The 27,520-nt window shown below is 44.0% G+C and overlaps 1 protein-coding gene across 2 annotated transcripts in view; it reads right to left on the bottom strand.

Moving 5' to 3' along the window:
* The window catches only part of RIGI (RNA sensor RIG-I), a 67,901-nt gene extending 40,604 nt beyond the window's left edge, over positions 1-27,297 (bottom strand). Inside the window, exons 1-11 of one of the 2 annotated variants that reach the window (XM_063129196.1) lie at positions 26,986-27,297; positions 11,171-11,299; positions 10,495-10,673; positions 9,533-9,683; positions 8,570-8,698; positions 6,823-6,930; positions 5,916-6,069; positions 4,543-4,801; positions 1,394-1,556; positions 892-993; positions 141-298 (exon numbers count right to left, since the gene is read on the bottom strand). In XM_063129196.1, coding sequence (XP_062985266.1) covers positions 141-298; positions 892-993; positions 1,394-1,556; positions 4,543-4,801; positions 5,916-6,069; positions 6,823-6,930; positions 8,570-8,698; positions 9,533-9,683; positions 10,495-10,673; positions 11,171-11,299; positions 26,986-27,091 — 1,638 coding nt within the window. In that variant the 5' untranslated portion in view covers positions 27,092-27,297. The remainder of the gene's footprint in view (positions 1-140; positions 299-891; positions 994-1,393; positions 1,557-4,542; positions 4,802-5,915; positions 6,070-6,822; positions 6,931-8,569; positions 8,699-9,532; positions 9,684-10,494; positions 10,674-11,170; positions 11,300-26,985) is intronic. The other variant, XM_063129198.1, reaches the window with a different exon arrangement.
* Positions 27,298-27,520: the final 223 nt, after the last annotated feature.

Genomic DNA, 27,520 nt, shown 5'->3' with positions numbered 1-27,520 from the left:
GATGTGGTCTTGTTCCAGACGCTGGAAGTATGGAATTCCATTGGTGACCATAGTAATGTCAAGTCAAAGTAATGGGGCAAGCAAAACACGTCCTTCACCATTCACTCCACGAAGCACAGTGGAGGAAGGAAGCTACTCACCCGGAGGTGGTCTGTGTAAATAAAAAGACCCCTGCAAACCCTGCTTTCTTCCTCCTTATTTGTCAGTTGTAATACTCGGCATTTCCTCTGTACTTCAACTATCCACTGTTCATATTTCTGGGTTCCAAAACTCCTACTCGTGATGTGGGACAAAGTATCTAATGGTGGAGAACAAAAGATTTACAGTCAGCAAAGTCTACAAGAGGTCCATGCAGCAATGGAATCTATGCAAGAAATTCAAGTTGTAAACAGAAACTATATGCATATAATTCATTTATAAACTAAATTTCATACACAGGTCTCATTGCTCTCTCAGTGCACGCGAGCACACATGTATCTGTGCACATACATGCAACTGCAGCCTAGACCACGAATGGCACCAAGCGCCTTGTGCACCGCATCTGCTAGAAAGCTGGGATATATATTTAATTAATTGATTCATTACAGAAACTAATTGCATGGCCAAGTCAGGGGCAAAATGGCTCCCATCCAGGTGTTACAAAGACAGCCACACTGCCTGTGCCACTTTGAGCAGCTGTATTCCAGGTTGGCCACCCACAACATTGATCTAATCCAGATAAGCAAACATTCCTGGCTGACATATCCTAGATACCAGCAAAATTTGACATGGTTTTAGTCTCAGCCTTGCCTTATACCCTGATTTCCTCTTACTGCTCCATTTGACCTCAACAAAGACATTATAGAGATGCAACGTAAGAATGGCATCATCAAGCCTGCTTCATGGTCTTACCTATAGCATACAGTTTTCTTGCCAATCCTTCAGTTTCAGACATCATGTGCGAAATAATCTCCACAAAGCGATTTTGGGGACGTTTCCTAACAAGCCTAATTGCTGAAGTAAAGAGGGGGGTGGGGAAGAAATAATTGTTAGCAATGCCACCTATAATGATACTGTGCAATGGCGCATGTGGGCTGCCACATGTAAGACTGCAAATAAGACTGCAGGTTAACATAAAAAAAATGGCACCTAGGGCAGTTCATCCCCAACATAAGAGTCCCACTAGTACCATTAACTTGGCATGCCTGGAGAACAACCCAACTTGAAACACAAGTGCATAGAAGGAGGTGATCCCATGCCAACAACATCACTCACTCCACAGTGGGCCACTTCTATTTATGGTGCAGATAGATGTGCGTCAGTCATGGGGGGCACTGTACATTCCAGCACAGACGAGTAAAAATGACGGCAAGCTCCCTCCTTCCGAAAGATCGCAACTGGAATGCACACTTACATTTTTGAGGCTTGTAGACAATTTCCTCCAGTTCCTTTGTGTTCTCTCGGACTGTTGATATGGCTTCAGCATTGAGCGATGCACAAATCTTACAAATGTGCTCTATGGTCTCCCCCAAGTTCTTGGCACTGCCAACTCCAAGAGAAGCTGTCAATCCTACAATCTGAGCACACATGGAATGCATTTATTCGCTTACTGCTTAAACTAAAGCTCAGTGCTGCCCATGAATTAAGAAAATACACAGAAAAGAACAGAAAGGGAGTGTATCACCTATACAGCGTCAATTATGTCTTTTCCTGGCAGAGTCTTGTGAAATAAAAGCCACTGTCACACAAGGGAGCACATGAGAAGTTGCCCTACACCCATAAAGAAATACAATACCACCCCCTCGAACTTTCACTTTTCTTACAAAGAAATAATCAGAGCTCTGTGTATGCCATGATTCCCACAGGAGACTGGAAAAGCTGCAGAAATGAGTTTGGGGTGTCACGAGTGGATTTTAGGTTGGGTTAGTGAATGACCCCAAATTGGAAACGTGTGTTTACCTATGTGCTGCTTAGGCTCTGGAAATTCTCCTTTTCTTTAAAAATCTTTCTTTACTATCAGTAACGGTTGTTTTCCCTCTCTTTCCCACTCAACTTGCCATTCCACCCCTATTCCTCTTCTCCCTTCCTATCGATGAAGTTGCTAGTTTTATGGCCTCGTGAAAATTCCCCCTCGGATGTAAATACTGGCGCCGCTGTGTATTTTAGATCTCATTTGAAATGTGCCCAATGTGAAATGAAATGAAGAAATGTATGCCAGCATGACCTCAGATGTAACTGAATTGTAAATAAGCTGATTGTCTCTGTATTACCAAAATATGTAGATGTCAATGGGATATCTCAAGAGAGGAGGATGACAGAGGCAGAGTCGCTGATCCCATGTGCCCTGGTGGGAGGGAAGGTGCGAAAGAATGTCTAAGGCCTTAAGATTCTGGGAAGACAGGTGAAGGGAGGAAATAGGATATGTGGCAGGCACCCTGAAGTCTGTGAGGTAACGGGACAGAGATGTCCCCACACAGGGGCGGGGCAAGGGTGCCAAATGTTCCCAATAACAACAGACAAAAGGCGCCTAATGCCTAAACCAACCTTGGGAACTAATGGGAGGTCAGGATGCTGTCGAGAGATGCTGTCAATCTATCAAAACAAAGCATTCCATCCCAAAGACTGAACATGATGCATTATCAACAATGAGCACCCTGGCATCTTCCCCTGCGGCCATAAGCCCCAGTGAGGAACCAAGGGTATAAAACCCCTGTGCTCTCTTTGCTCTGGGGGTCTGTGGCATTTGGGGGATGGTTCCAGGTGCAACACTACCTCCATTCGAACATTTTCAGCACTGGCTCCCTCTTTAGCCAAGAGGGGTGTTAACTGAAAACCCATCTGTGTGGGTGAATTTCATGGGTGGAATTCATCGTTCAGGGCAAAGATAGGGTGGGCCATCTTGCCTCTGTCATACTACACAATTATTATACCAGTTTATACATCCAGTTGGGGGATGGGGGGGGCGCCAATCTTCTGGCATGAATTCTCCTGTTATATGGTGGTCAGGATCCAAAAGGGCACCACCCCAAGACTCAGCTGGCAGAGACTGTATACACCAACAGGGACAACTGTATAAAACAGTGCCACGGTAACCGGGAGTAAACAAGGTCCTTAGCAGCCACACTACCAACTAAGGGACGAGGAAGCGGTTGTTTCTGGTGTGACTCACTTCCTTGCCCATTGAAAGCAAGAGGTGATCCAGTGAGCTCTGTTTCCCACTTCCTGATTGGCTGGGCTTGCACAGTTTCAAAGCGTTCTCGCCCTCAGAGGGTAAGTGAGTAGCTCTGTGAGTGATGAATCTAAGATTTCTTTGCCCAGAGGGGATGTGAGACTCTCTGTGAAATACTTGCGCTTGCTTTTCTTGTCTTGTTATATTCATTGCTATTCCCCTTCACCAATTCCCCCAAATAAATCCTTTTGCTAGCTTCACAAACTGGTTGCGTTTCCTGTCTCCCTCTCATAAGATCCAAGCTGTTCCAGCCTCATCAACTGGGCAGATTAGGGGGTTATTCAAATCCCTTTTTCTAACCCTTATTGCCTTCCTTGTGTTGATATTTGTTGTTTTAGTTCTTACAATTTTTTTTTAGTAAAAATATGTTTTTGAAAATGTGTGGCCAAAGCCTGATGAAATCTCAGAAGCCAGAGGGGATAGGTGATTTAGATTTCCCAGTTCTTAGGGGCACAGCTTGAGCGCCTTGTATTGTTCCTTGGCCTTCCCAATAACTACCAAATGATATAAATACGCTAAGCAAGAATACGTCTACAAATGTGCCTAATTTGCACAATTTATAAAGAATCGTGCTTTCTCTGGAGGCCAAGCCTAGACTGTCTGTTCTCTCCTCATCTCACCCACACACCCCTTCCAGCCTTTCCTTTTTAAAGTTTTGAAGCACAGAATATGAACTATCTGGATACATATAAACCATGCAGGCAACAATCTACCTGGTTCCTCAGTATGAGGTACGCCTACTTTCCAGAGGTAAATGCGTGAAAAGGCCCAAGGATAGCAGGCAAGAACTCTGGCATTTGCCACCATTTTGAAAGCATCCTTGTATTTCATTAATGTTTTAGAATAAGTGACATTATGTTAAAGCATATATGAGTTCTATTTAGCCTTTTTGCCATTTTCCACAGCCTGAAAATCATTCCCCGTGTAACCTTAGTGCCAGAGTGGAGAACCTCTGGCCTTCCAGATTTTGTTGGCTACAATTCCCATCATCCCTGACCATTAGCCAGGCTGATTGGAGCTGAAGGGAGTTGAAGTCCAACAACATCTAAAGGGCCAAGATGTTGGAGATGATCCCACCTCAATTTGAAATCCCCTTATCCAGATTTTTGGATACAGGCCTGGTTACAATATACCTGGACTGCCAGTATCTAGAGCTCATACACACACACACTTTCTCCTTGGGAAGTGCAAAAAGGGGCCCCAGCTGCTTTCACATGTCAAAGGGAAACGGCACTGCTCACGCACACTTTTCTGATATTTTTTTAAAAGACATGAAAAGTGCCCAGTGGGCTTCCCCTATTCCCAACCCTGTCCATGACAGAGCCAGGGCTTACCTGAGGTAGCGGGGTGCCAGGTTGTTCAAATTTAATGTCAAAGTACCTGGACATCAATACACTGTAGGGGTGATTCCCAATAGTGTTGTGGCACTCGTCAAAAATCATCAGCGTTAATAATGAAAGGGAAGAGAGTGTTCCATCCTTGAGACAATTCAAAAGAATCTGCGGCGTCATGACCGTGATATCACTGTCCTCAATAATCATAGCTGCAGGGCAGTTCGCAGCTATTTCCCCACATATCCCTGCAACAGTATAGCTGGAAAGAAAAAGAGAGACATTGTTCATAACAGAAATAGCTCACTTTGACCATTCAATTAGTCTAAAACTGTGAGAAGAAATTAAAAACTGCAAAATAGGCAAGTCTTGTGAACGTCACTTGTTCTCACTGCATCCTTTTCTTTCTCTCTTGTGCACATTTTCTCTCTCTTAGTGATTTGGCCGACCAAGAGTGTAAAAAATAATTTGTGAGGAAGGAATAATGGGATGTATGGAATAGTGAGACTTAATAAGTATTTTGAAGAAATTGTGCAACTGAATGCCATGGGTGGTATTATCTACTGGGTGATGGGTGTACTTACTCCTCCACTACAGAAAGGCTCTACTCAAAGCAGTGAATATCTAAACTGGGCCACAAGTTCTATCAGAACACAAGATTGGACATGATTGGTCAAAGAGAGATTTGATCAATTGGGCAGTCAAATATTGTCAAGTATTTTTGGCTTTGTATGTAAATAATTTACATATGTAACCAAAATACCTTAAACTGTAACATTAAGTCGTCCCTAACATTATGTATGGCTCTATGTACCTTGAACTTTATTATTCCAAGAAAATACCTTTTTTACATAATTTTATATAAGCTTATTCATCCTTCTCTAACTTTTTCCTGGTTTGACAGCTAAATCATATAGATCATAACCCATTGTCTGTTTAGCGATTCTCTAACCAGCAGTGATTCACCTTTTTCCCAGTTACGGGAGATAGTTTGTGGGTTACCATTAGTAGATGTATAACTATTTCAGCATTTCCATTATGGACTAAGCTGCTAACAAAACCAACAATGGACTTTGCTGCTCAAAAGCAGCTTTTGATTTTATCTGGAAAAAAGATCGCTACTTTTTGATAGGGTAATTTTTAAGGCATCATCATTTAGATGCTTATAATCCAGTCCTATGCCTGTTAAAAGTCCAACTGAGTTTCCAAAGTAACTTACTTCAAAGTAACTGCTTCAATTCGAATGTAACTTAATACAGTACAGTACATCTTTCTGTATAGGAACTGCTTAAAGTAAATACTAAAAAGCACATTCTTGCTATTATTTGGGAATAAGGAAGCAAATTGACAGCTACGCAGGAGGACTCAGACCGTACTCGCTTCTTTTGAAATACTCCTGGAAGACTTTCTTCTGCTGCTCATATACTGGGACTTTGGTAGCAAGGAAGACCACTTTCCCTCTCTGTCCGGCAGGCCTGTTACGGAGGTGATGGTCACATATCATAACAGACACAAAAGTCTTCCCAGATCCTGTGAAAATAAATGCAGAGGAAAGGACTGGTTGGACACGTTTGTAAAGCAAGCATACTTCTCCTAGAGTGAAACAAAGTGCTTTTGTGTATTTCTGCAAAACCTCTGGAGATCCACCTCTGCCCACCCTTGCCCTAAAGTATGAAAATAGTAATAAAAAAATAAGAGGCTGGGGGTAGCACATATATTTGGTTCTAAGCACATATTTGGATATTTGCAACATTCAAAGTGGCATTGCCAAATACGTTTGCCTTGTCTCTGTCAAGTCCATCAGCATGTGAAGCACAGGTGAGACTTTACAATGAGGAAGAGAAAATGAAAGATATGAACACACATGAAGCTGCCTGATATGATATCGCACCACTGATCCCTCTAGTCCAGTCTGACCAACTGGCAGCAGCTACTTGGGGTCTCAGGCAGAGGTGTCCAAGTCTGCTATCTAAGATCCTTTTTAACTGGAGATGCCAGGAATTGAAACTGGGACGTTGTGCATGTAAAACATGTGCTCTGCTCTCCAGGCTATTGATCCTCCCCAGAAAGGGACACCAGAGGCAGGATTATGCGATCAACTCTTCAGAGCACTGCCATGGAAAGAACAACAACAACAACAAAAAGGATATCTGATGGCTTTCTCTAGAAATCTTCCCCATGCCCCTTCTCATCAGAACCCAAAATAAATTGTAACATCACACATCACACTTTAAAAAGCCCACTTCCAAGTATCCTTGTAATTCAGAAGTAATATCATCCTACCAGTAGGGGCACAAATTACAGTATGTTTGCCATTGAGCGCAGGCTGGGCAAGTTCAGTCTGGTAGCTTCTAGCCTCCTTTGGGACATAAATGGATTGCTGAGAGGCATCTGGAAATACAAACAAGCAAAAGCCTCAATGTTTTAAATGGATTACCGACTACAATAAATAGTGACATAGGATGCTGCCTTATCCACTAGCCCATTTAACTCAGTATTGTCTAAAATTTATTGGCAGTGGCCCTCCAGGGTCTCAGGCATGGATCTTGCCCAGCTCTATCTGAAAATCATGGGGATTAAGCCTGGGAGCCTTTTCCTTGCAAAACATGTGCTTTACCAGTGACCTATGGGCCCTTCCAATGATATGTAAGATCAAACAGCGACTGTTTGTGGGTTGGGGGACTCAGATGCATGCACTGTACTCCCCTGCTGCAAGAGCTGCATCATTTAGAGGGCATTAAGCCATACACACAAAGATCCTTTCCGCAGACATTAAGGTAGAAATGTGACAGAGGTCTGCGTTCTCATTCAGCCATCTATGACAAGCTGCACTTTCTAAAATTCTGTGTTCTATGCAAATCCCTCAGAGTTCAACAGGACTTACTCTCCAGGTACTCTCCAGGGAAGGCTGCCCTAGGGTAAGGGAATGACTGTTAAAACCATGCATAATGTAGATCTATTCCACGAGATTTGCACTTCGTTTGGGAATCACGTCATTCACACCGAAAGGCTGAAATCCCATGCACACTTCTTTTTACAAGGTAAGCACTGCTGAATTTCAGTGGGACTTACCTTCTGTGTAAGTATGCATAGAACTGTGAGAATAATAAATCCCCTTGACTACCCACATGAGCCTACTGTCTTGAACTCTGGACAAGTTAGTAAAACGCTATTGACAAGTGCCCCCTGACACACATGAACACCTTGCACTCCAGCAGTTCACTCAGGATCTATTTCGTGTCATTGGGTTTGAGCTGTCTAATTAAAATCCCAGTGATTCTAAAAGCTCCATCCGACGACTGTTTTATTGCACACTTGCTACTGGGCACTTATGGAGTCTGCTCAGGTCCTGCACATGATTTTGTCTACCTCCCACGCGCCTTCCGCCCCTTCTGGTCTTCCTTGCACGACAAAAAAAACCTCCTTAAGTCTGAGGGGTTTTTTAAATTCGGAATTGCTGCTCTTTTCTGCTGTGTGCAGGAGAAGCAGTGCCATTAGAACAGCGGACTCAATGGGCCTCGTGCTCATTCTGTACTTCCTCTTTTGAAAAGAGGAAGTAAGCGAGGAATGAAAACTTGAAGGTAGGGAGCGTGTTAACCCCCGGTGTGATGGAGTTTTAACTATGACTAAGGCCTTAGCTAGACCTAAGGATTATCCCAGGCAAATGGAGTCATTTGGATGAACAGGGATGATCCCGGGATATAGGCCTGGTCTAGCTATCGCCTATGTCTGGATCTATACCTATGTCTCCTGATTTGTCCCATCTACAAACTTTCAGGGAGGTTTGTCGTTTTGCATAAAGGCCGGGCAGCTGCAGTTCTGCCTCCTGAGCCAGTTTTAACCACGTCACATCCATTCTCCCTGCCAGGCAGGAACACTGGAAAACCCTGAGACAACTGATCCTTAGCATACTAGAATATCCTTGATACCTCCAACCCATGATTTGGAGATGACATTTTGTACGGACAGCCATTTAAAGTTTATTAGAATACAGAATGCGAAAGCTAACACCATTATAAGATGGTCTTACTTGAAGGTGAACGCGGAGTTTCACGGAGATCGTCAGACTCTGCTCCTTCAGAGTATTGCAACTGTATGTCAACGACACTGCTGTCCTCATCGTCTCCTGACATTTCAACATTTGTGCCACTATCATTATCTGAATACAATATAAAGAAGCATATTTAATATTTGCATTATACTTTTCATATTTATATATTTGGGCACAGCGGGGCAAAAATAATCTGCTTCTAATAGCAAGTCTACTATGTAAGCACCCTCTAATAGGATTCCTGTCATCCCATTATCAATTTAGGATAAAACAGTAGCACAAGAATTTGGGTATCCTACTCACATCAGTAAGGACAAGTTGATTACCTGAAACTGTAATTCTTCAAGTGGTCACCTGTGAATTCAACAAATGAGTTATGTACCTGGACAGGACACTCTAAAGCTGAGCAAAGATTTAGTGTCTAACCCACTATGCGCATTCCCCCAGGGTGTGGCTCCCATTTTCTGCTCAGTTCCCAGTCCGCCACAGCGGAGGAACAAGTTAAGGATAAGGATGAGGCATCGAAGCAAGGAGAAGGGAGGGTTGTACAAGTTCACAGAAGGCCACTCAAAGAACTACAGTTACAGGTAAGCAACCTGTCCTCCTTCTTTATGGTCTCTGTGACTCACACACATGGGTGACGGATAAGGAAGGAAATTACTGGAGGGGGTAGATGTCACACCAGAATTGTAGGGAGGACCGCAATTCTCCTGCAGGGAGACTCAATATGAGCATGTGGAGGACCCCTTACATGCATTCCACAACTCTCGAGGGTTACAAGACATCTGATCGTATACTGGAGCCCCTGCAAAATTCATGGCTGGGGATGATGAGAGTTGTAGTCCAAGACATCTGGAAGGCACCATCAGGGAAGGCTCCTGTATGTCTTCTTTAAACTCCCAAAATAATGGTGCAGAAAGAGAAACCAAGGCGTGGCAGTACCTCCTTTCAAGTCCCACAGTTTGCTTTCATTGTAGTATTCGGCCTGCTCCAGGGCCAGCTGGAAGGTTTTAGGCCAGTTCTCCTTATCTGACCTAGACAGGCATTCTAACAGTTTCGTTGCACCTCCTCTTCTGCCACGGTTTGTTTTAGCCTGCAAGACAAACCACAAGTGAAAATTATGAGCATGCGAGGGAGAGATACACCCTTCTCAGTGAAACCCTAATGCTTTGAGGCTATTTTCAGCTCAAAAACTCCACAACTGTAACAGGCAGGATCTACGTAAGGATGGTACAAGGATGGTAGTGCACGTGGTGGTAACTTCAAGGCTCAGCTTCTGCACTGCGCTCTACATAGGGCTACCTTTGTGCCTAGTCCAGAAACTTCAACTAGTTCAAAATTTGGCAGCCAGGTTGGTCACCGGTAAATCTAGAGGTGACCACATTACACAAGTCTTAAAATCTCTTCACTGGCTGCCAATTAGTTTCCGGGCAAAGTATAAAGTGTTGGTTATCATATTTAAAGCCCTACATAGTTTGGGTCCAGGCTACCTGCGGGATGGCCTTCTCCCGTATGCTTTTAGCATGCTTTTAGGATCCAACCGGAGAGGCGGGTAAGAAATATATTACTACTATTACTACTACTACTACTACTATTATTATTATTATTATTATTATTATTGTTATTATTATTATTATACTACAGCTTTATAACAGTTTTAAAGTGCACTGACAACTGTTGGAGCCCATGACACATTCCATACATGGTTTTCAAACAGCTTTCAAAGTTTTATATCCTCCTTGGTGTAGATCTGGATTAAATTAACTGACTTTATCTGAAATAAACAGAGTCACTGTGTGCAGGAGATCCACTTTGCAGACGGAACCCATCGTTCGCTCCGTATATTAGTAGCTTGGCTCATTTGTCTTGCCCACCAAGTGCTTTGAATTCTGAAATGGTCATACCTGCCGAATTTCTTGCCACTCCTGGTCTATGAAACAGTCCTTCATGTAGGGAAGTACTTGGTCAGGATCAATGTCCCACAAAGACGGCTCAATCCGTTTCAACAACTCTCTGTGGAGTTCCAAATTTTCAATCATCTGGAAATCCCAGTTTTTAATTGCTTGATGAAGGCCAGTGTAACCTTTAGAAACAAGATGGAAAAAATGCATAAGATCAAATAAAATTATGAGCACGAAGAGCTTATTGCTGTTTGAAATGTTTCTTGCTTTGTTGATGAATTCTGCTTTGTAACCATTTCTCACTTTCTTGTAGTGTTCTTCCAGATGAGGCTTTTATGGTGCCATTGCCATAACATTTGATGGGAGGTCCAGATGATGATGTCTTCTACTTGTAACCCTCCTGTGCTTCCTACCACTTCTTCTGTCTTTTCTCTTACCACATATAATTCATTAAACCGCAATAAAACAGAATAGCTGCAAAATGCCTTCTTGTTGGTAGCACTAGAAACCCGTTTTTTAGAAGCATCTTTAATTTCATCTGCTGGGTGCTACCCTCATACAAAGTTTTAGCAAAATGGTGGCTGTCTGTCTGTTTTTAAAGTCAGACAAAGAAAGGCTAAATGCTTAAACAAATGCATCCTACACAATAAAGCTATTAAATTGTGGAGCACACTCCAACCTGCTGCATTCAACGCATCCAGAAACCCACGGAACCATCCCTGCGTCGAAAGTTCAAGAATAGATTGTAGAAACAGCTCTGCGGCAGTGGTGGGCGTCTCCTTAAACACTTGGATCTTCTCCACGGTCTCTAGAATGAAGTCAAATAAGAGTTATGTTTCTATTGGAGTAAATTTCTTATCTCAAGTAGAAAAAGTAGGATTTGCTGGGTCCTTTCAGTTTGGAAGCCTCTCAATGATCTAACAGGCAATTCAAATTTGCCATCGTCTCCAAAGGCAAAGGAAAGAATGAGAACAATGATAACAAGTTTCTCAAAAGTGAATCCTGATTGAGTAGCAATTCATGGGAAATCACGAACAAGTTGCAGGCACATGGGGGTAAATTCTAGCACACTGTAGTGCTAGAAAGTGTGTTTTTCATTTTGGAATGCTGCAACACAATTATTTATTTATTATTGACACTTTTATGCCATCTTTCAAACAGGTAATTATTTCAAGGCAGTAAATAACACGTAAGCAAAAAAAAAAGAGAGACCAACTAAAACATTTAAACACTTCAGGGGGATGCTAAGAGAGCAATCCTAATCTCTCACAAACACATGCACACATCTTGAGGGGGTTAGGATGGTGGGGAGGTTGCCCTTACTGCTAGTAGAGAAGCACTTACGGCATGCCTGAAGGACAGCAATGTTACCATTGCTAGGGAAGATGTCGAAGGCGAGACTTCAAATGCAGTTCCACAACTGCAGGAAACAGCCGGTAGGCACACACCAGCTGTGACAGACATTGGCATGTCATTTAACACAGCAAATCAGCCGAGCGCTGTAGAAACCGAACGTTTCAGTGAGTTGCCAACAGTAAGAACCTCTTTGCTGCTAAGGCTGTCAAAGAAACTTGGAGAATTGATGCATCGGTAGGACTCACCGAAGCAGGACGTGTAACTTTTGAAACAAAATTGATTTTAAATGAATTGGAGTTTTTTTGTTTGTTTGTTTTTGTCATTCAACTTTTCCTGAAAGCAAAAGGCCTTCTGGTTTCTGCGCTAAAAGTTACAAAATGACTTCTCTATGAAGTAAATCCCATTCCCAATTTTTTATGCTAGTCTGCACCATCTCCTTTTCTTCAGAGTACGTGTTATATGTTTATCAGGTCACAGAAAGACATTGTATTTTAGCTCTGTAATATATGTCTACAGATATTTCATTGCTTTTTTAAAAATGTAAAATTAGAAAAAATTGGTGGATTGCTGTTAATTTGTGAAAAGGATTCCCCCCCCCTCTAGTTTTAATGTTGCCATATCCTTGTTTTCTGTAGTTCACTTTGCTCTGTGCCTGAATGGGGAAGCGTTTTTGTTTTTACCAGTAGGAACCACTGATTATTACTTTGGGGGGTGGGTCAATTGGGAGTGAGAGTAGGTGGTACAACTACGAAAGACGTCGATTGAGAAGTCGATCCAGCAGCAGATCTCAGACTCCTTCCAGGGGGCCTGATAGAATGCGATCTGAAAAGTCCAGCGGCTGAAAACTCCTGGCCCATCTTACTCCAGTTCAGAGCAGGTACATGCTGCCGTAACGACTGCTTTAGACACTTCAGAAAGTTCTGATGAGGACCCCTCCACAAACACCACTGAGCTACAAAACTGGAAGAAGGACTTCCTTGTCACATAAATAGTTATATTCATTAACAGTATAAGCTGTACTTCCTTCATCCATTCATTAATTGCTGGCCATTTTCTCTCTTCCTGACTCCCACCCTATTTGAACCCCTGTTCAGGATCTGATTAATGGCCTGGTTCTAAAGAACCACACAATGAGTTATGCATATCTATAGGAGATTTGGAATTGTCTTTGTCAAGCAACAGTATGCGCCATGGCAAACCTCTCTTGAATCTGAAGGGAGCTTCAGAAGCACTTTGTCATGTAGCATTATGCTCTTAAAACAGCTCTTTGGGTCCTAGCAGCTGTGCCCCAACATTACCTAGCTTGAACTCTTTGTGGCAAGGCTAAAACACTTAAATAAATAAATAGCCCTCAACCTAGAAGAATACACAGCCTTTTCTTTCAATCCCAATTTGTCAAGGCATGATCCAGCCAGTACTAAGTACTTTTAAGTCTACACATTGCCTGAGAAATAGGCAGTGTCTGAAAAGAGTCAGCATCTGTTGTGCCAGTGGATGCAGCAGACAAGGAAAGTGTACTCTGTTTGCTTTGCTACAATTCTGGTGGGCACTTCCAATTCAGTCCTATTCATGTTTACTCAGAAGTGAATTCAACTGAGTTTATGAAAAACGTATGTCCAAATAAGTGTGTTTAGGATTGCATTCCTTGTTTTAAATCACTTCCACCTCAGTCCTACACATATTTATTCAAAGTTTTCATTCATTTCAATAGAGCTAACTGCCAAGTGGATATGATTAGAGTTGCAGCCTTAATCTTTCTCAGTCTTGAAAGTGTATCATTTGCCATTGCCTGAATTTTCAGTAGTGGAGAGGATGTCACTGCAAGAGGAAATGCCGGCTTGAAGGAAGTACATGAATTTGACCTGGAAAATTGATCGATATTTGTATAGATTCATTTCTGGTTCTATGGAAAAGCTAATTTAGTGATGGGTTGGATCAGCAGGAATTGTCAAGCATACATTTAGGATGTCTCTCTTTTTCATTTTCAGAACATAGCATCAGTGATGGACAACTTTTCACCCAAGCCTGGCACGAACAAGCTGCATCAGACAATGCCAGCAGATGCATCTCCTGATTCCAAATGCCCAATCTGCCTGGACAAGTTTGATAATGTGGCCTACTTGGACCGTTGTTTGCATAGATTCTGTTTCCGATGTGTGCAGGAGTGGTCCAAAAACAAAGCAGAGTGCCCACTCTGTAAACAGCCTTTTCACTCCATCCTGCACAGTATGAGGTCTGAAGATAACTTTAAGGTCTATAGAGTAAAGCCTTTAGACACAGAATCTTTGGCTAATCCTGGTGGGACGCGATTCTGTTACCGGACTACGTTGACAAGAGAACGTCGTACGTCTGTTCATCCCCGAAGGAGTTCCTCTGCTCGAAGGACTGTCTCCCCTCCTGATAATGGAATCCTGTTTGAAGGGTTGTCGGGCCAGCCAACAAGACAAAGAGATGCCGAAATGCATCAAATGATCAGACGGCTTGCATCAAGGCGGCAAGCTAGCTTAGAAGGCAGATCTATGCGACAAATTCAAGAGCAAGATATAATCAACTTTCGAAGAGCTCTGTATCGTTCTGGGACCCGCGTTAGAAGCATTGAAGATGGAGGGCGCTATAGAGACATAGCGGCTGAATTTTTCCGTCGGAATCCTGCCTGTCTTCATAGGCTAGTTCCATGGCTGAAGCGTGAGCTCACAGTTCTGTTTGGCGCTCATGGGTCTCTAGTCAATATTGTGCAGCATATCATCATGAGTAATGTGACTAGGTATGATCTGGAGAGCCAGGTGTTTGCTGATGATTTAAAACCTTTCTTACTCCATCGCACAGAACACTTTTTACATGAGTTTATCAACTTCGCCAGATGCCCTTTTAACATAGAGGCATATGATCAGCATGCAAATTATGATTGTCCTGCTCCGTCATATGAAGAAGGAAGCCGGTCTGAATCCTCCATTATTACAATCTCTCCAGATGAGGGAGAGACACAGGAATCTGGATATAATGCCTTCACAGGTGGTACCAATCAGGCCCCATGGGATGATGAAACTCCTGGACCATCTTACTCCAGTTCAGAGCAGGTACATGCTGCCGTAACGACTGCTTTAGACACTTCAGAAAGTTCTGATGAGGACCCATCCACAAACACCACTGAGCTACAGACCGAGCTACCAGCTAGCATAGACATGAATGGGAACAGTTGCGATTCCTCTGACAACTGTGTTATCGTTGGCTATGTGAAACCGCTAGCAGAGCGAACGCCTGAACTTGTTGAGCTATCTTCAGACTCCGAGGAATCAGCTGATGGTGGGAAAATAGAAGACGTGAAGAAAGTGCAGCCCATCCAGTATCACAGTTTCAGTGATACGGACGCTAGTGGATACACATCACCATTCTCCATTGGCTCCAGAGACGGTAGTGCCAGTTATAAGACCAATGTATCCCTATCAAGTAGAAAAAGAAAATCCAAAAGGAGCGAAAAAGGCAAAAGTAAAACAAGGGAGCCTGCTTGGTTACAAAGCTCACCTACAAGAAGAGATGATTATGGGTGCAGTTTACCCAAAAGAAGGAAACCTGAAACTTCTGCACAGCATTCTCACAGAGAGCGCCATAGCCTGAAAAGTAAGAGGAAGCATCGTAGCCTTGAAAAAAGGAAAAGGAAAAGAGATAGCAGCCGCCATAAGCACCGGAAGGACAAAAAGAGGTCGAGAACCCGAGACAAGAGTCTGTCTCGAAAAAGCCAGACTCTTTCTCTCAGTAGCGAGAGCATTGAATCTAGAGAGGTCATAGTGAGAGCAGGCGTCGATCGAGAAGTCGATCCAGCAGCAGATCTCAGACTCCTTCCAGGGGGCCTGAGAGAATGCGATCCGAAAAGCCCAGCGGGAAAAGGAAATACAAAACTCGTCACTTGGAAAGTGCGCACAGAGCGGGTGAAGAAGCCTCCTCTACAAAGGAAGGTAGTGCCTTTGGAAAAGCATTGACCAAGTGCCAGGGCTTGTACAAAAAGGCAGCAACCTTCTCGGACAGGCAAGCAGAGGCAGAGAATCAGCAGAAGAAGCAGAAAAAAAGGTCGAGAAGCCCCAGCGTTGAGATCATTTATGAAGGGAAAGCCAGTGACACGACAAGGCATCACAAAAAGAAACGGAAAAGGGAGAAGAAACCCCACAAAAGCCATGCGAGCTTCTCCCCCTTCTCTTCTCCGGTTGTAATTACAATTGATAGCGACAGTGATAAAGACACTGCGATCCAGGATAATACTGACTGCAAAAGTAGCTCTGTGCTTTAATGGGGAAGCTTTTTTGTTTATACCAGTAGAAACCATTGATTATTATTTTGGGGGGTGGGTCAATTGGGAGCTGATCTAGGGTGACCATATGAAAAGGAGGACAGGGCTCCTGTATCTTTAACAGTTGCATAGAAAAGGGAATTTCAGCAGGGGTCATTTGTATGCATGAAGAACCTGGTGAAATTCTCTCTTCATCACAACAGTTAAAGCTGCAGGAACCCTGCCCTATTGACCAGATACAAAAGAGGACAGGGCTCCTGTAGCTTTAACTGTTGTGATGAAGAGGGGATTTCACCAGGTGCTGCCTGCATACAAACGACATCTGCTGAAATGCCCTTTTCTATGTAACTGCTAAAGATACAAGAGCCTGTCCTCCTTTTCATATGGTCACCCTAGCTGATCTCTCTCTCTCTCTCTCCTCCCCTCTCCTTTCTTTTCGCACACTCTTGCTTGCCCTCTCTGTAGTCCCTGCCTCTCTTATATAATGTTGATCCAGGCTGCCATTTAAGCAAATGTTTCACAAGAGTTTCAAAATAAATACTTTCTTGAGTTTTGTTTGAAATTCATTCTCTAATAAGATTGATTTGGGAAAGGTGAATGTTGGAGGAAGTAGACGGGAGCATATGGTCACATTAGCCAACGGCCGAAACCGGTCAGTGTTTGGTTTTGTACGGCGAAGGGCGTTCGTTAGAAGGCTGGGTCATCCGGGCACTTCCCCACCACCACCCCCACCTCTCCGGCAGTTAACTGCTGCGAGTTCTCCCCTGCCCTGGCTTCGTTCGGCGAGCGCCTGGCTGCTCGCGGCGGGGACGAGCAGACGCGAGACGGACTTTCCCTGCGCTCGTGGCTCTGGGCGCTCGCTTAGCCGCGTTTGCCCAGAAGCGCCTGGCTGGGTGCTGTTTCCTCCCCGCTCCGCCCCCTGGTATTGGTAGGTTCGGGAGGCAGAGGCGCTTCCCCTTTGGGGAGAAAGGCAACGCGGGGATCGATTGCTAAACTAATCCCGAATATTTATAAACCGCTTGCAGCTTCTGACTTCAAAGGCCGGGGGGAGGGGCGAGGGTAGACAAATCACGCAAACATAAACATAAGCCTAAAACTACTACTACTAACAAATGTACTTACTCATTACCCGCCTCTCCCTCTGGATCGAGGCGGGGAACACCTCCAAACACATGACTTAAGGACCGAGCATGAGGACTAGAAGATGCACCCAGGGGACTGCAAACTCTTTCCTCTTTTTTTTCCCGGGGGGGGGGGGGGACCAATTTAAGGCTCTAGTCTTCTTAAAACACACACACACACGCTCCTCCAACCGTCAGATAGAGTCTGGCTCTACTGAGACATTAGCGCTTTGTATAGGCTCAGGGGCATGATTTCAAGGACCACCTATATTAGTCATCATGTGAGCAATGGATATTGTTACTTAACGCTACATTGAGGGTTTGTGAGGATGGGGCAGGGATCAGCCCCTTCCTTCCACTTCCTCACATCTCCTTTCCTCTTCATTCTCACCAGCAACTGGTGGTCTTTGGACACTGAGCAGCTGCCAAGCTGAATATTAGAATGGAGTGGGAGGCACTAGGTTGAGAGGGGACAATTGGACATTTTCTTCCTCCCTCTCGCAATTATTGCCTCTTTTCTTCATTGCTGTCAGGTTGGTGTTACTAAACAAACTATTGTCTATTAATAAAGCTATGTAGCACGATTCTGATGCAATGAACTCCAAGGATACAGATCCTCCCTGTGTAAATTATATTATTATTATCATCATCATCATCCCAACAGCAATCCACTGCATCCCTTTGAGCCTTCACATCCCCTAGCTATTTTTTATTCAGCTGCATATGATGGGAAATCAATAGTCCTTTCTGAACTTAATTTAAGGTGGACAGTTTTTTTTAATGTTTTTTCTTTTATTTATCTTAAGTAAAAAAGGGAAGGCAATCATGAAGACATGAGCAACCAGAATATGCAGTTATATATTTAGAAATGGAATATGCTGGATAAGATAGGATTGCCACAAAACTGGAAGAAGGACTTCCTTGTCACATGAATAGTTATATTCATTAACAGTATAAGCTGTACTTCCTTCATCCATTCATTAATTGCTGGCCATTTTCTCTCTTCCTGACTCCCACCCTATTTGAACCCCTGTTCAGGATCTGATTAATGGCCTGGTTCTAAAGAACCACACAATGAGTTATGCATATCTATAGGAGATTTGGAATTGTCTTTGTCAAGCAACAGTAAGCGCCATGGCAAACCTCTCTTGAATCTGAAGGGAGCTTCAGAAGCACTTTGTCATGTAGCATTATGCTCTTAAACCTGCTCTTTGGGTCCTAGCAGCTGTGCACCAACATTTCCTAGCTTGAACTCTTTGTGGCAAGGCTAAAACACTTAAATAAATAAATAGCCCTCAACCTAGTAGAATACACAGCCTTTTCTTTCAATCCCAATTTGTCAAGGCATGATCCAGCCAGTAGTAAGTACTTTTAAGTCTACACATTGCCTGAGAAATAGGCAGTGTCTGAAAAGAGTCAGCATCTGTTGTGCCAGTGGATGCAGCAGACAAGGAAAGTGTACTCTGTTTGCTTTGCTACAATTCTGGTGGGCACTTCCAATTCAGTCTTATTCATGTTTACTCAGAAGTGAATACAACTGAGTTTATGAAAAATGTATGTCCAAATAAGTGTGTTTAGGATTGCATTCCTCGTGTTAAATCACTTGCACCTCAGTCCTACACATATTTATTCAAAGTTTTCATTCATTTCAATAGAGCTAACTACCAAGTGGATATGATTAGAGTTGCAGCCTTAATCTTTCTCAGTCTTGAAAGTGTATCATTTGCCATTGCCTGAATTTTCAGTAGTGGAGAGGATGTCACTGCAAGAGGAAATGCAGGCCTGTAGGAAGTACATGAATTTGACCTGGAAAATTGATCGATATTTGTATAGATTCATTTCTGGTTCTATGGAAAAGCTAATTTAGTGATGGGTTGGATCAGCAGGAATTGTCAAGCATACATTTAGGATGTCTCTCTTTTTCATTTTCAGAACATAGCATCAGTGATGGACAACTTTTCACCCAAGCCTGGCACGAACAAGCTGCATCAGACAATGCCAGCAGATGCATCTCCTGATTCCAAATGCCCAATCTGCCTGGACAAGTTTGATAATGTGGCCTACTTGGACCGTTGTTTGCATAGATTCTGTTTCCGATGTGTGCAGGAGTGGTCCAAAAACAAAGCAGAGTGCCCACTCTGTAAACAGCCTTTTCACTCCATCCTGCACAGTATGAGGTCTGAAGATAACTTTAAGGTCTATAGAGTAAAGCCTTTAGACACAGAATCTTTGGCTAATCCTGGTGGGACGCGATTCCGTTACCGGACTACGTTGACAAGAGAACGTCGTACGTCTGTTCACCCCCGAAGGAGTTCCTCCGCTCGAAGGACTGTCTCCCCTCCTGATAATGGAATCCTGTTTGAAGGGTTGTCGGGCCAGCCAACAAGACAAAGAGATGCCGAAATGCATCAAATGATCAGACGGCTTGCATCGAGGCGGCAAGCTAGCTTAGAAGGCAGATCTATGCGACAAATTCAAGAGCAAGATATAATCAACTTTCGAAGAGCTCTGTATCATTCTGGGACCCGCGTTAGAAGCATTGAAGATGGAGGGCGCTATAGAGACATAGCGGTTGAATTTTTCCGTTGGAATCCTGCCTGTCTTCATAGGCTAGTTCCATGGCTGAAGCGTGAGCTCACAGTTCTGTTTGGCGCTCATGGGTCTCTAGTCAATATTGTGCAGCATATCATCATGAGTAATGTGACTAGGTATGATCTGGAGAGCCAGGCGTTTGCTGATGATTTAAAACCTTTCTTACTCCATCGCACAGAACACTTTTTACATGAGTTTATCAACTTCGCCAGATGCCCTTTTAACATAGAGGCATATGATCAGCATGCAAATTATGATTGTCCTGCTCCGTCATATGAAGAAGGAAGCCGGTCTGAATCCTCCATTATTACAATCTCTCCAGATGAGGGAGAGACACAGGAATCTGGATATAATGCCTTCACAGGTGGTACCAATCAGGCCCCATGGGATGATGAAACTCCTGGCCCATCTTACTCCAGTTCAGAGCAGGTACATGCTGCCGTAACGACTGCTTTAGACACTTCAGAAAGTTCTGATGAGGACCCATCCACAAACACCACTGAGCTACAGACCGAGCTACCAGCTAGCACAGACATGAATGGGAACAGTTGCGACTCCTCTGACAACTGTGTTATCGTTGGCTATGTGAAACCGCTAGCAGAGCGAACACCTGAACTTGTTGAGCTATCTTCAGACTCCGAGGAATCAGCTGATGGTGGGAAAATAGAAGACGTGAAGAAAGTGCAGCCCATCCAGTATCACAGTTTCAGTGATACGGATGCTAGTGGATACACGGGTGGCTCTTTCGCCGGCAACAGGAGGCCGGCGGGCAGGTGGGCGGCGCCAAGGACGCAGCCGATTCCCCGGCGAAGCCACCGGGCATGGCAACTCTTCACCCCATCCCCGCGAGGGGCGATGCGGGGCCGCCACCTCCTCCTCCTCCACCTCCACTTCTTCTTGGAACGCTTAAGGTACTGTCTACATCATCGATTTCGGGGCGCACTCCAGGCCCCCCGAAGACTCTGTGTAGACAGGCCCTTCATCACTACAGTTAAAGCTGCAGGAACCCTGCCCTATTGACCAGATACAAAAGAGGACAGGGCTCCTGTAGCTTTAACTGTTGTGATGAAGAGGGGATTTCACCAGGTGCTGCCTGCATACAAACGACATCTGTTGAAATGCCCTTTTCTATGTAACTGCTAAAGCTACAAGAGCCTGCCCTCCTTTTCATATGGTCATCCTAGCTGATCTATCTCTTTCTCTCTCTCTCTCTTTCTCCTCCCCTCTCCTTTCTTTTCGCACATTCTTGCTTGCACTCTCTGTAGTCCCTGCCTCTCTTATATAATGTTGATCCAGGCTGCCATTTAAGCAAATGTTTCACAAGAGTTTCAAAATAAATACTTTCTTGAGTTTTGTTTGAAATTCAGTCTCTAATAAGATTGATTTGGGAAAGGTGAATGCTGGAGGAAGTAGATGGGAGCAAGCAAAAAGACTATCCAGGATTGCCCCTCCCCTGACCAGCTGACACGCAGCAAGGAAGATCAGATTCTGCTTCAGTGAGCTGGGTTGTATTGATTAGGTTTGCGGGGGGAGGATCTGATTATGGCTGTATGTATTGTAAACCACTTTGTAGACTGTGGGATAGGAATCTACCAAAATAAATAAAATGTTTGGAGGCCCAAGATCAAAAAGAAAGCTTTCCAGCTCTATCCGATACATCTTCATTAGGAAGTAAGGTTCGCTGAATTGAGCAAGTGTTGGTTCTAGGCAAGTAGGCTTGGAGTTACAGTGGTGTGCTGAAGGTAGATCTGTTTTGGACTTCAGCTGCCAGCACGCCGGATCATTGGCTGTGCTAGTAAGCTTTAATTATATTTATGTTTAGCACTCCAGCTGTCAATAGGAGATTGATCCAGATTTGGTCATATTGACAATAAACTTGTTGAAATCAGTGGGATTTAGGTTTGTCATGAGTAATTTAAGTCCCATTTATTTCAATGGGTCTATGCTTTTAACTAAATCTGAATCCAACCCGTTGTGTTTTGTGTTTCTGGTGTCTTTAGCTCTCCCTTTGATTACTAGTTTCTCTTCAAGATGCAGCTGGACAGCCATCTGTCAGGTATGCTTTGATGTGGATAGCTGATACACCCTGTGTTGCCCGAGTCCCTGAATAACGTTAGAAACTTGAATTTGGAACCTAACAATGATCTTTGTAGTCCACTCAACTGTCCCAACTGTCCCAAGAGCATTTTGAAATGAAAAGGAGCAACTGAAAATTCAGCTGGAATTCAGAGCATTGTTATGTAGGCATTATTGTGGCCTCAGAGATTCATACATGTCTTCATTTTAAAGGGATACACCATTTTTCTGCTGCAACAGCCTGCAGTCTAGTTTACAATCATAAAGTAAAAATTACAGCAATAGATACCTGATGCTGGCTGGTTTGGCTTTTGGTTGCCTCCAATGCCAAACCAGTGTTTTCTATCTTGCAATGGCCGCCAAAGGCCGGTCAGACTGGCCTCCCGCCCAAGGCATGCTTGGAGTTGTAGGCATAAGCCCATGTTTTTTAATTTAATTCTTAAAAAATACTTGTACAGCCAGACCTATCAGTGTGCCAAAGTTCAAGTTTCTAACCCATCTGGAAGTGGTAAACATTTCCAGACCTATAAACCCACATACATACTTTCAGCTTTATAGGGTTGGACTCGATGGCCTTATAGGCTCCTTCCAACTCTACTCTTCTATGATTTTGTACCTTTTTAAAAAAAGAAGAGGAAAGAAAGCGGAGTAAGTCATGACTGACTTGAGCCCCATTGCTTTCAATGGGAGTCACTGCTAAATTTTAGTTGGATTGGTACCATGCTATGGGAGCCGTTTCCACCAGGGAAAACTTGCATGATTGCACTATGTATCAAGTCACTACTGGCAGGTGACACTACAGTGTTTTCATTTGATTCTGGAATATTTAACTTCAGATGTGAAAAACTTTAGTTAGGCTATCAAAAATATTGAAAATAGCTTTATAACAATGCCTTAATAACGGCCAGCTCAGTTATTTTGGCACCTGAGGCAGAAAATCCCACAAACAACCTCTACCCCTCCTTGGCGTGAAAACAATAACGGCTACCTCACAGGGACTAATGGTAGGGCCAGCCTTTGGCTTTAGTACTTAAAATCCCTGTGTTCCAGCCAATACTCTTATAAATGTCCTTACTACATACGTTTGTGATGGGACTGGGTGGAAAGAAGGAACTCCGCATTTATCGGTGGTGTATATACTTGAATCCTTTCTTGCCATTCCTAAATATCAACATTGTAATGACGCGTATTTATCACTGGACAAAATCTGCTATTTAAACAGACTATCAGTGATAGCAGAGTAACAACGGTCTTAACTATGAAACTAGCAGAAGTCTCAATAAATTGTAAGGCAGAGAATTTAGGTTTGTAGTGTACAAAAATAAATACTTTACTGGCAGTTCATTATGGCATAAACAATGTACAAAAATACTCACACATGATCAGATAGAAATACATCAGACAGCAGTCTTCACAGGAACAGAGTGATTATTTGAGCTGGTTACAGAGATATCAAACACTCCTTACATACACTTTACTGTACAACTGATGCAACACATAATTGGCACTCATAGAAAACTTCACACTATGTCACAGTCCAATTATACAATTAAGCACATCTGCAAATTTGACCTTTCCAGTAATTGTCTCTTGCTGACTCAAGACTTTTATCCGGGTTTTGCAGATCAGTCCAGAAATATGGAAAAAGAAAAAATCTGAATCCTGTTCCAGGATCTCAACATGTAAGATGTATGCAAGAGTGCTTGACGGCACTGATGGGACTGTCCTATGCTGTAGCCAGATATAACTGTTGACAGTGCTGCAGTGGTGATGCTTTTACATGGTGGTGAGACTCACAGAACTGCCTGTACAAGAGTGGGGCAACACTAGCATACTTGTACCTAGCTCCTTTCAACTTTCCTTTCACATGTGGGGAGGTTGCCCTTACTGCTAGAAGAGAAGCACTATCATGGAGGCACAAAGCTTGCACTAGTGGTTCCTTCATTAGCCATAGGAGGCAGGAAGTCCCCAAATAAGCTGTTCTGGAAGAGGGAAAAGCTGGCTTTGAATCTGTTGGATGCAAAGGAAGGCCTACTTTATGCCTCTCACCTACACCTGTCTGGAGCTGGTGTAGGAACATTCCTTTCCGTTGTGACCAACATATCTCAAAACCTCATTCTGTTTCTCCCCTCAGCCACATACTGGGGTGGTGGTGGCTCAGTTGAAAGCTTGAGGAGCCCTCTCACTTCTCCACAGCCCCAAGGGAGCCAGAGAGATTCCCCAACCCTCTGCTGGCTCAGGGAAACCTCTGGCATCTGCTGAGCCTCTCCCAGCTTAGAGCTCTGCTCCCATTGGTGAGCCCTCCACCCCGGACAGGCACGCACGCACCTCAATGCCAGTCCAAGAATAGAAAAGAAGCCAAAAATCAGACACGGCGTGCAACTTGTTGGGAGCAACATCGTCTCAATGTCCTCCCTTGGGGCTTTCCAGAGCTGCTGCCTGCTGAGGGCTGATAGCCGAGGGAAGAGTTCTCCTTCTCCTCATTAAAAGGAATGAATAACAACAAAGCAGAACCAAAAGTGCCTGGCTCCACTTTCAGGCAGCAGCACAAGGAATCCCCCAAGGGAGGAATTCCTGCTTAAGTCCTCTAGGAGATTTTCAGAAAGCTCAAGCAAACAGAGCAGCTACAAAGACAGAACCGGGGTGGGGAGGATGTTAAAAGAAAGAGTGCACACACCCCTCCAGCCACCTCCTTGCAATAAGTATTGAAGCTCTGCACCTAGGGAAAATTCTCCAAAATTCTCCAAAGCACACCTGTGAAAGAGGCAGAAATCTGACTGCTGCTTTTGCAGGGTAACGAAGAGGTTGCGAAAGGGCAGTGTTGCCAGACAAACCAATATTCTGCTGATTTTGACATAGAAAGGAAGGTTTCATTCCGGCTTAGGAACGCATAAGAGAAATCTGCCATTCTGAAGGCCAGGCCTGGCACTCAAAGCAGAACAGTGTATGTGATACAAAGCCATCAATGCCCACTGGCATGACCATGATGCTTCAGATTTGACCCCGTGTCTTCTTACCCTCCTTTAATCCTATTTTCAATTTACATTACGGCTCCAAAACGTCAGCCTAAGAGAGTCACCAGGAAAATCCACTCATCATGTGCTAATGTTTACCTGTTTGTCCCTGCTCAGAGGAAGGAAAGATTGTCAGTCTGATTCCCAAATAGCACACATTCTAGCTTCAATGAGCCATTCTGGCCACTGTTTATATTTTAGTGATTAAACTCAATTTTGAGGCATATAACCAGTTCCAGGACAGCCCAATGGTCTCTTTGAGCTCTTTCTCACAAGAGAAACCCAATCAACTTTCCCTACTTCTTTCTTCAGAGATAGGCAACTTTCTAGCTGCCTCTCTTTGTTCCCCAACTCTTATCAGCCTGTATTTCCTTCCCCTGCCAGTCCGAAGATCCATTCCCATCCACACCTCTCCACCACCAAAACTCCTTCTCCTCTCCTCAGCTAGTCAATAAACACCAAACCATTTGCTAACAATGTCTTAATCGTTAGAACTAGAATTCTGTACAAAAGAGCAGTGATCCTTTAAAAAGCCTATCGCTATGATCTGATGATCTCTTGATTCTTTTCAGTAGATTACTCCTGGGTTAAGCAATTGTGTCTTCAGTCTCTAAAATTCTCCTTAAACTGTGTAGCTTTGAGACAATCAGTGCTCAATGTTAAAAGATCCCTTCGAGTGTCAAAGTTGCATGTCTGAAAGCTCACTCAGGCATCCAGGCAACAAGGATGCTTGCTAACAGCAGGTAGGGTTTCAGCACAACACTAACACACATAGCGCAGATTCATGTGCGCATAGAAATACAGAGAAGGGGGGTGCTCCCAAAAGTTTTGTGATTAGCCCCTCTCTCTACTACAGCAGTTAATTTGTGGTGGTGCCCAGGGCACGTCTTCAAAATGCCAAACAGTCCCCCAAAGGTTGGAAGACCTCTAACCCAAGTGAAAGAAAATAGCTGTTCCAGACTAAGCAGTTATTGTGGATACCTGTAGGAATCATTTGTCATATTTGTTATGAAAAATGTGAATACTAAGGCCTCCAATCGAACAGCGTGAGCATTGCCACATCAAGGAGAAACTCTGTTCTATCCAGTAACCCCCAGCCCTTGCTCCCTGGGCACTTAGGCTGCATCTACCTGGGAAAGACCTCCAGTGAACACAACTGGGCTTTTTCTCCATTTAGATCACCCAGGAGCATAATAAAATTATGTCATGTTTTAATTCTTACGGGAATCAACGAATATGAGTGCTCATTCAGAAAAAATGTTGTTGTTGTTCTAACAAATGGCCTCCCTTTTGGGGTTATAATCATAGGGTGACCATATGAAAAGGAGGACAGGGCTCCTGTATCTTTAACAGTTGTATTGAAAGGGAAATTTCAGCAGGTGTCATTTGTATATATGGGGAACCTGGTGAAATTTCTTCTTCATCACAACAGTTAAAGCTGCAGGTGCCCTGCCCTCTTTTAAATCTGGTCACTCTAGTATAGCTCCTGCAGCTTTAACTGTTGTGATGAAGAGGGAATTTCACCAGGTTCTTCATATATACAAATGACACCTGCTGAAATTCCCTTTTCTGTGCAACTGTTAAAGATACAGGAGCCCTGCCTTCCTTTTCATATGGTCACCCTAAAGCAGGAGTTAAATTATTATTTTCAAGTCTGTCTACTCACAATGGCTGCGAGCAGTAGGGGCTGGTGGCTCTGATTTCAGTGGGGCTGTGGATCCATTCTGGGTTTCAGCCAGAACTTTAAAGCAACTATTCAAGATGCTGAACCACAACCCTAAAATAGGCAGCCCCTTCGGAGTGCTGAGTGGAACCCAGAATGGGTGCATAGCCCCAGCGAAATCGGAGCACCAGCCGATTTCATACAAGCATCCTGGGCTAGAAGACCCGCATGGCTGCTGTCAGATAAAAACACCACCCCCATCACCTCCATTGCAAAGTATAATCGCGATTTCCCACGGGGCTGCTATCTAGCGACTCCATCAGGAAAGGCGGACCAATCCGGAGCAAACTGTGCGGCGTTGCCAGAAAACGCTCCCACGGTTCCACTCACCCTCGGTGAACCAGGCCTTCATGTAGCTCAGTATATAAGTAGGATTCAGCGTCTTCACGATATAACGCTCGAAGCGACGCAGGCTCTCCTTCTCCTCCGCGGTCATCTCGACTTATTCCTTTGCACGGGTCTCTCCCCTCTAGCTTAACTCTGCAGAAATCCTCCCTTGCAGCAAATTCTCTCAGGCAGAGCAATACGACTTCCCGACCGACCGACCCAATAGGCCGGCTGAGTCCTCCCCTGAGTCTCCTTCCCCGCGCCGGCGCCACCCCTTAGTTATAGCATGAGCGCGTCGATGGGCCTCGGTTTCCTCAAGATCAGCTGACGGCCAGAGGAGCAAAGGAGCGTCCTTGGAACAGAGCAGAGAGGAGGAAACGAAACTGAATTGGAAAACGAAAGCTGGCAGGCTGAGCCGCCGCTTTGAGCAGGAATTGAGGTGGGGGAGTAACGTCCGCCTGGGAGAGACACAACACATCTATATCCCTGCCCCACCATTCCCAACGCTAGATCGGACAAGAGTCGCCCTTCAAATGTT

This window comes from Elgaria multicarinata, chromosome 6 (genome assembly GCF_023053635.1).
Source record: "Elgaria multicarinata webbii isolate HBS135686 ecotype San Diego chromosome 6, rElgMul1.1.pri, whole genome shotgun sequence".
Taxonomy (NCBI): Eukaryota; Metazoa; Chordata; class Lepidosauria; order Squamata; family Anguidae; genus Elgaria; species Elgaria multicarinata.
The sequence above is the reverse complement of the archived record's forward strand: the minus strand, read 5'-3'. Positions and strand labels throughout refer to the sequence as shown.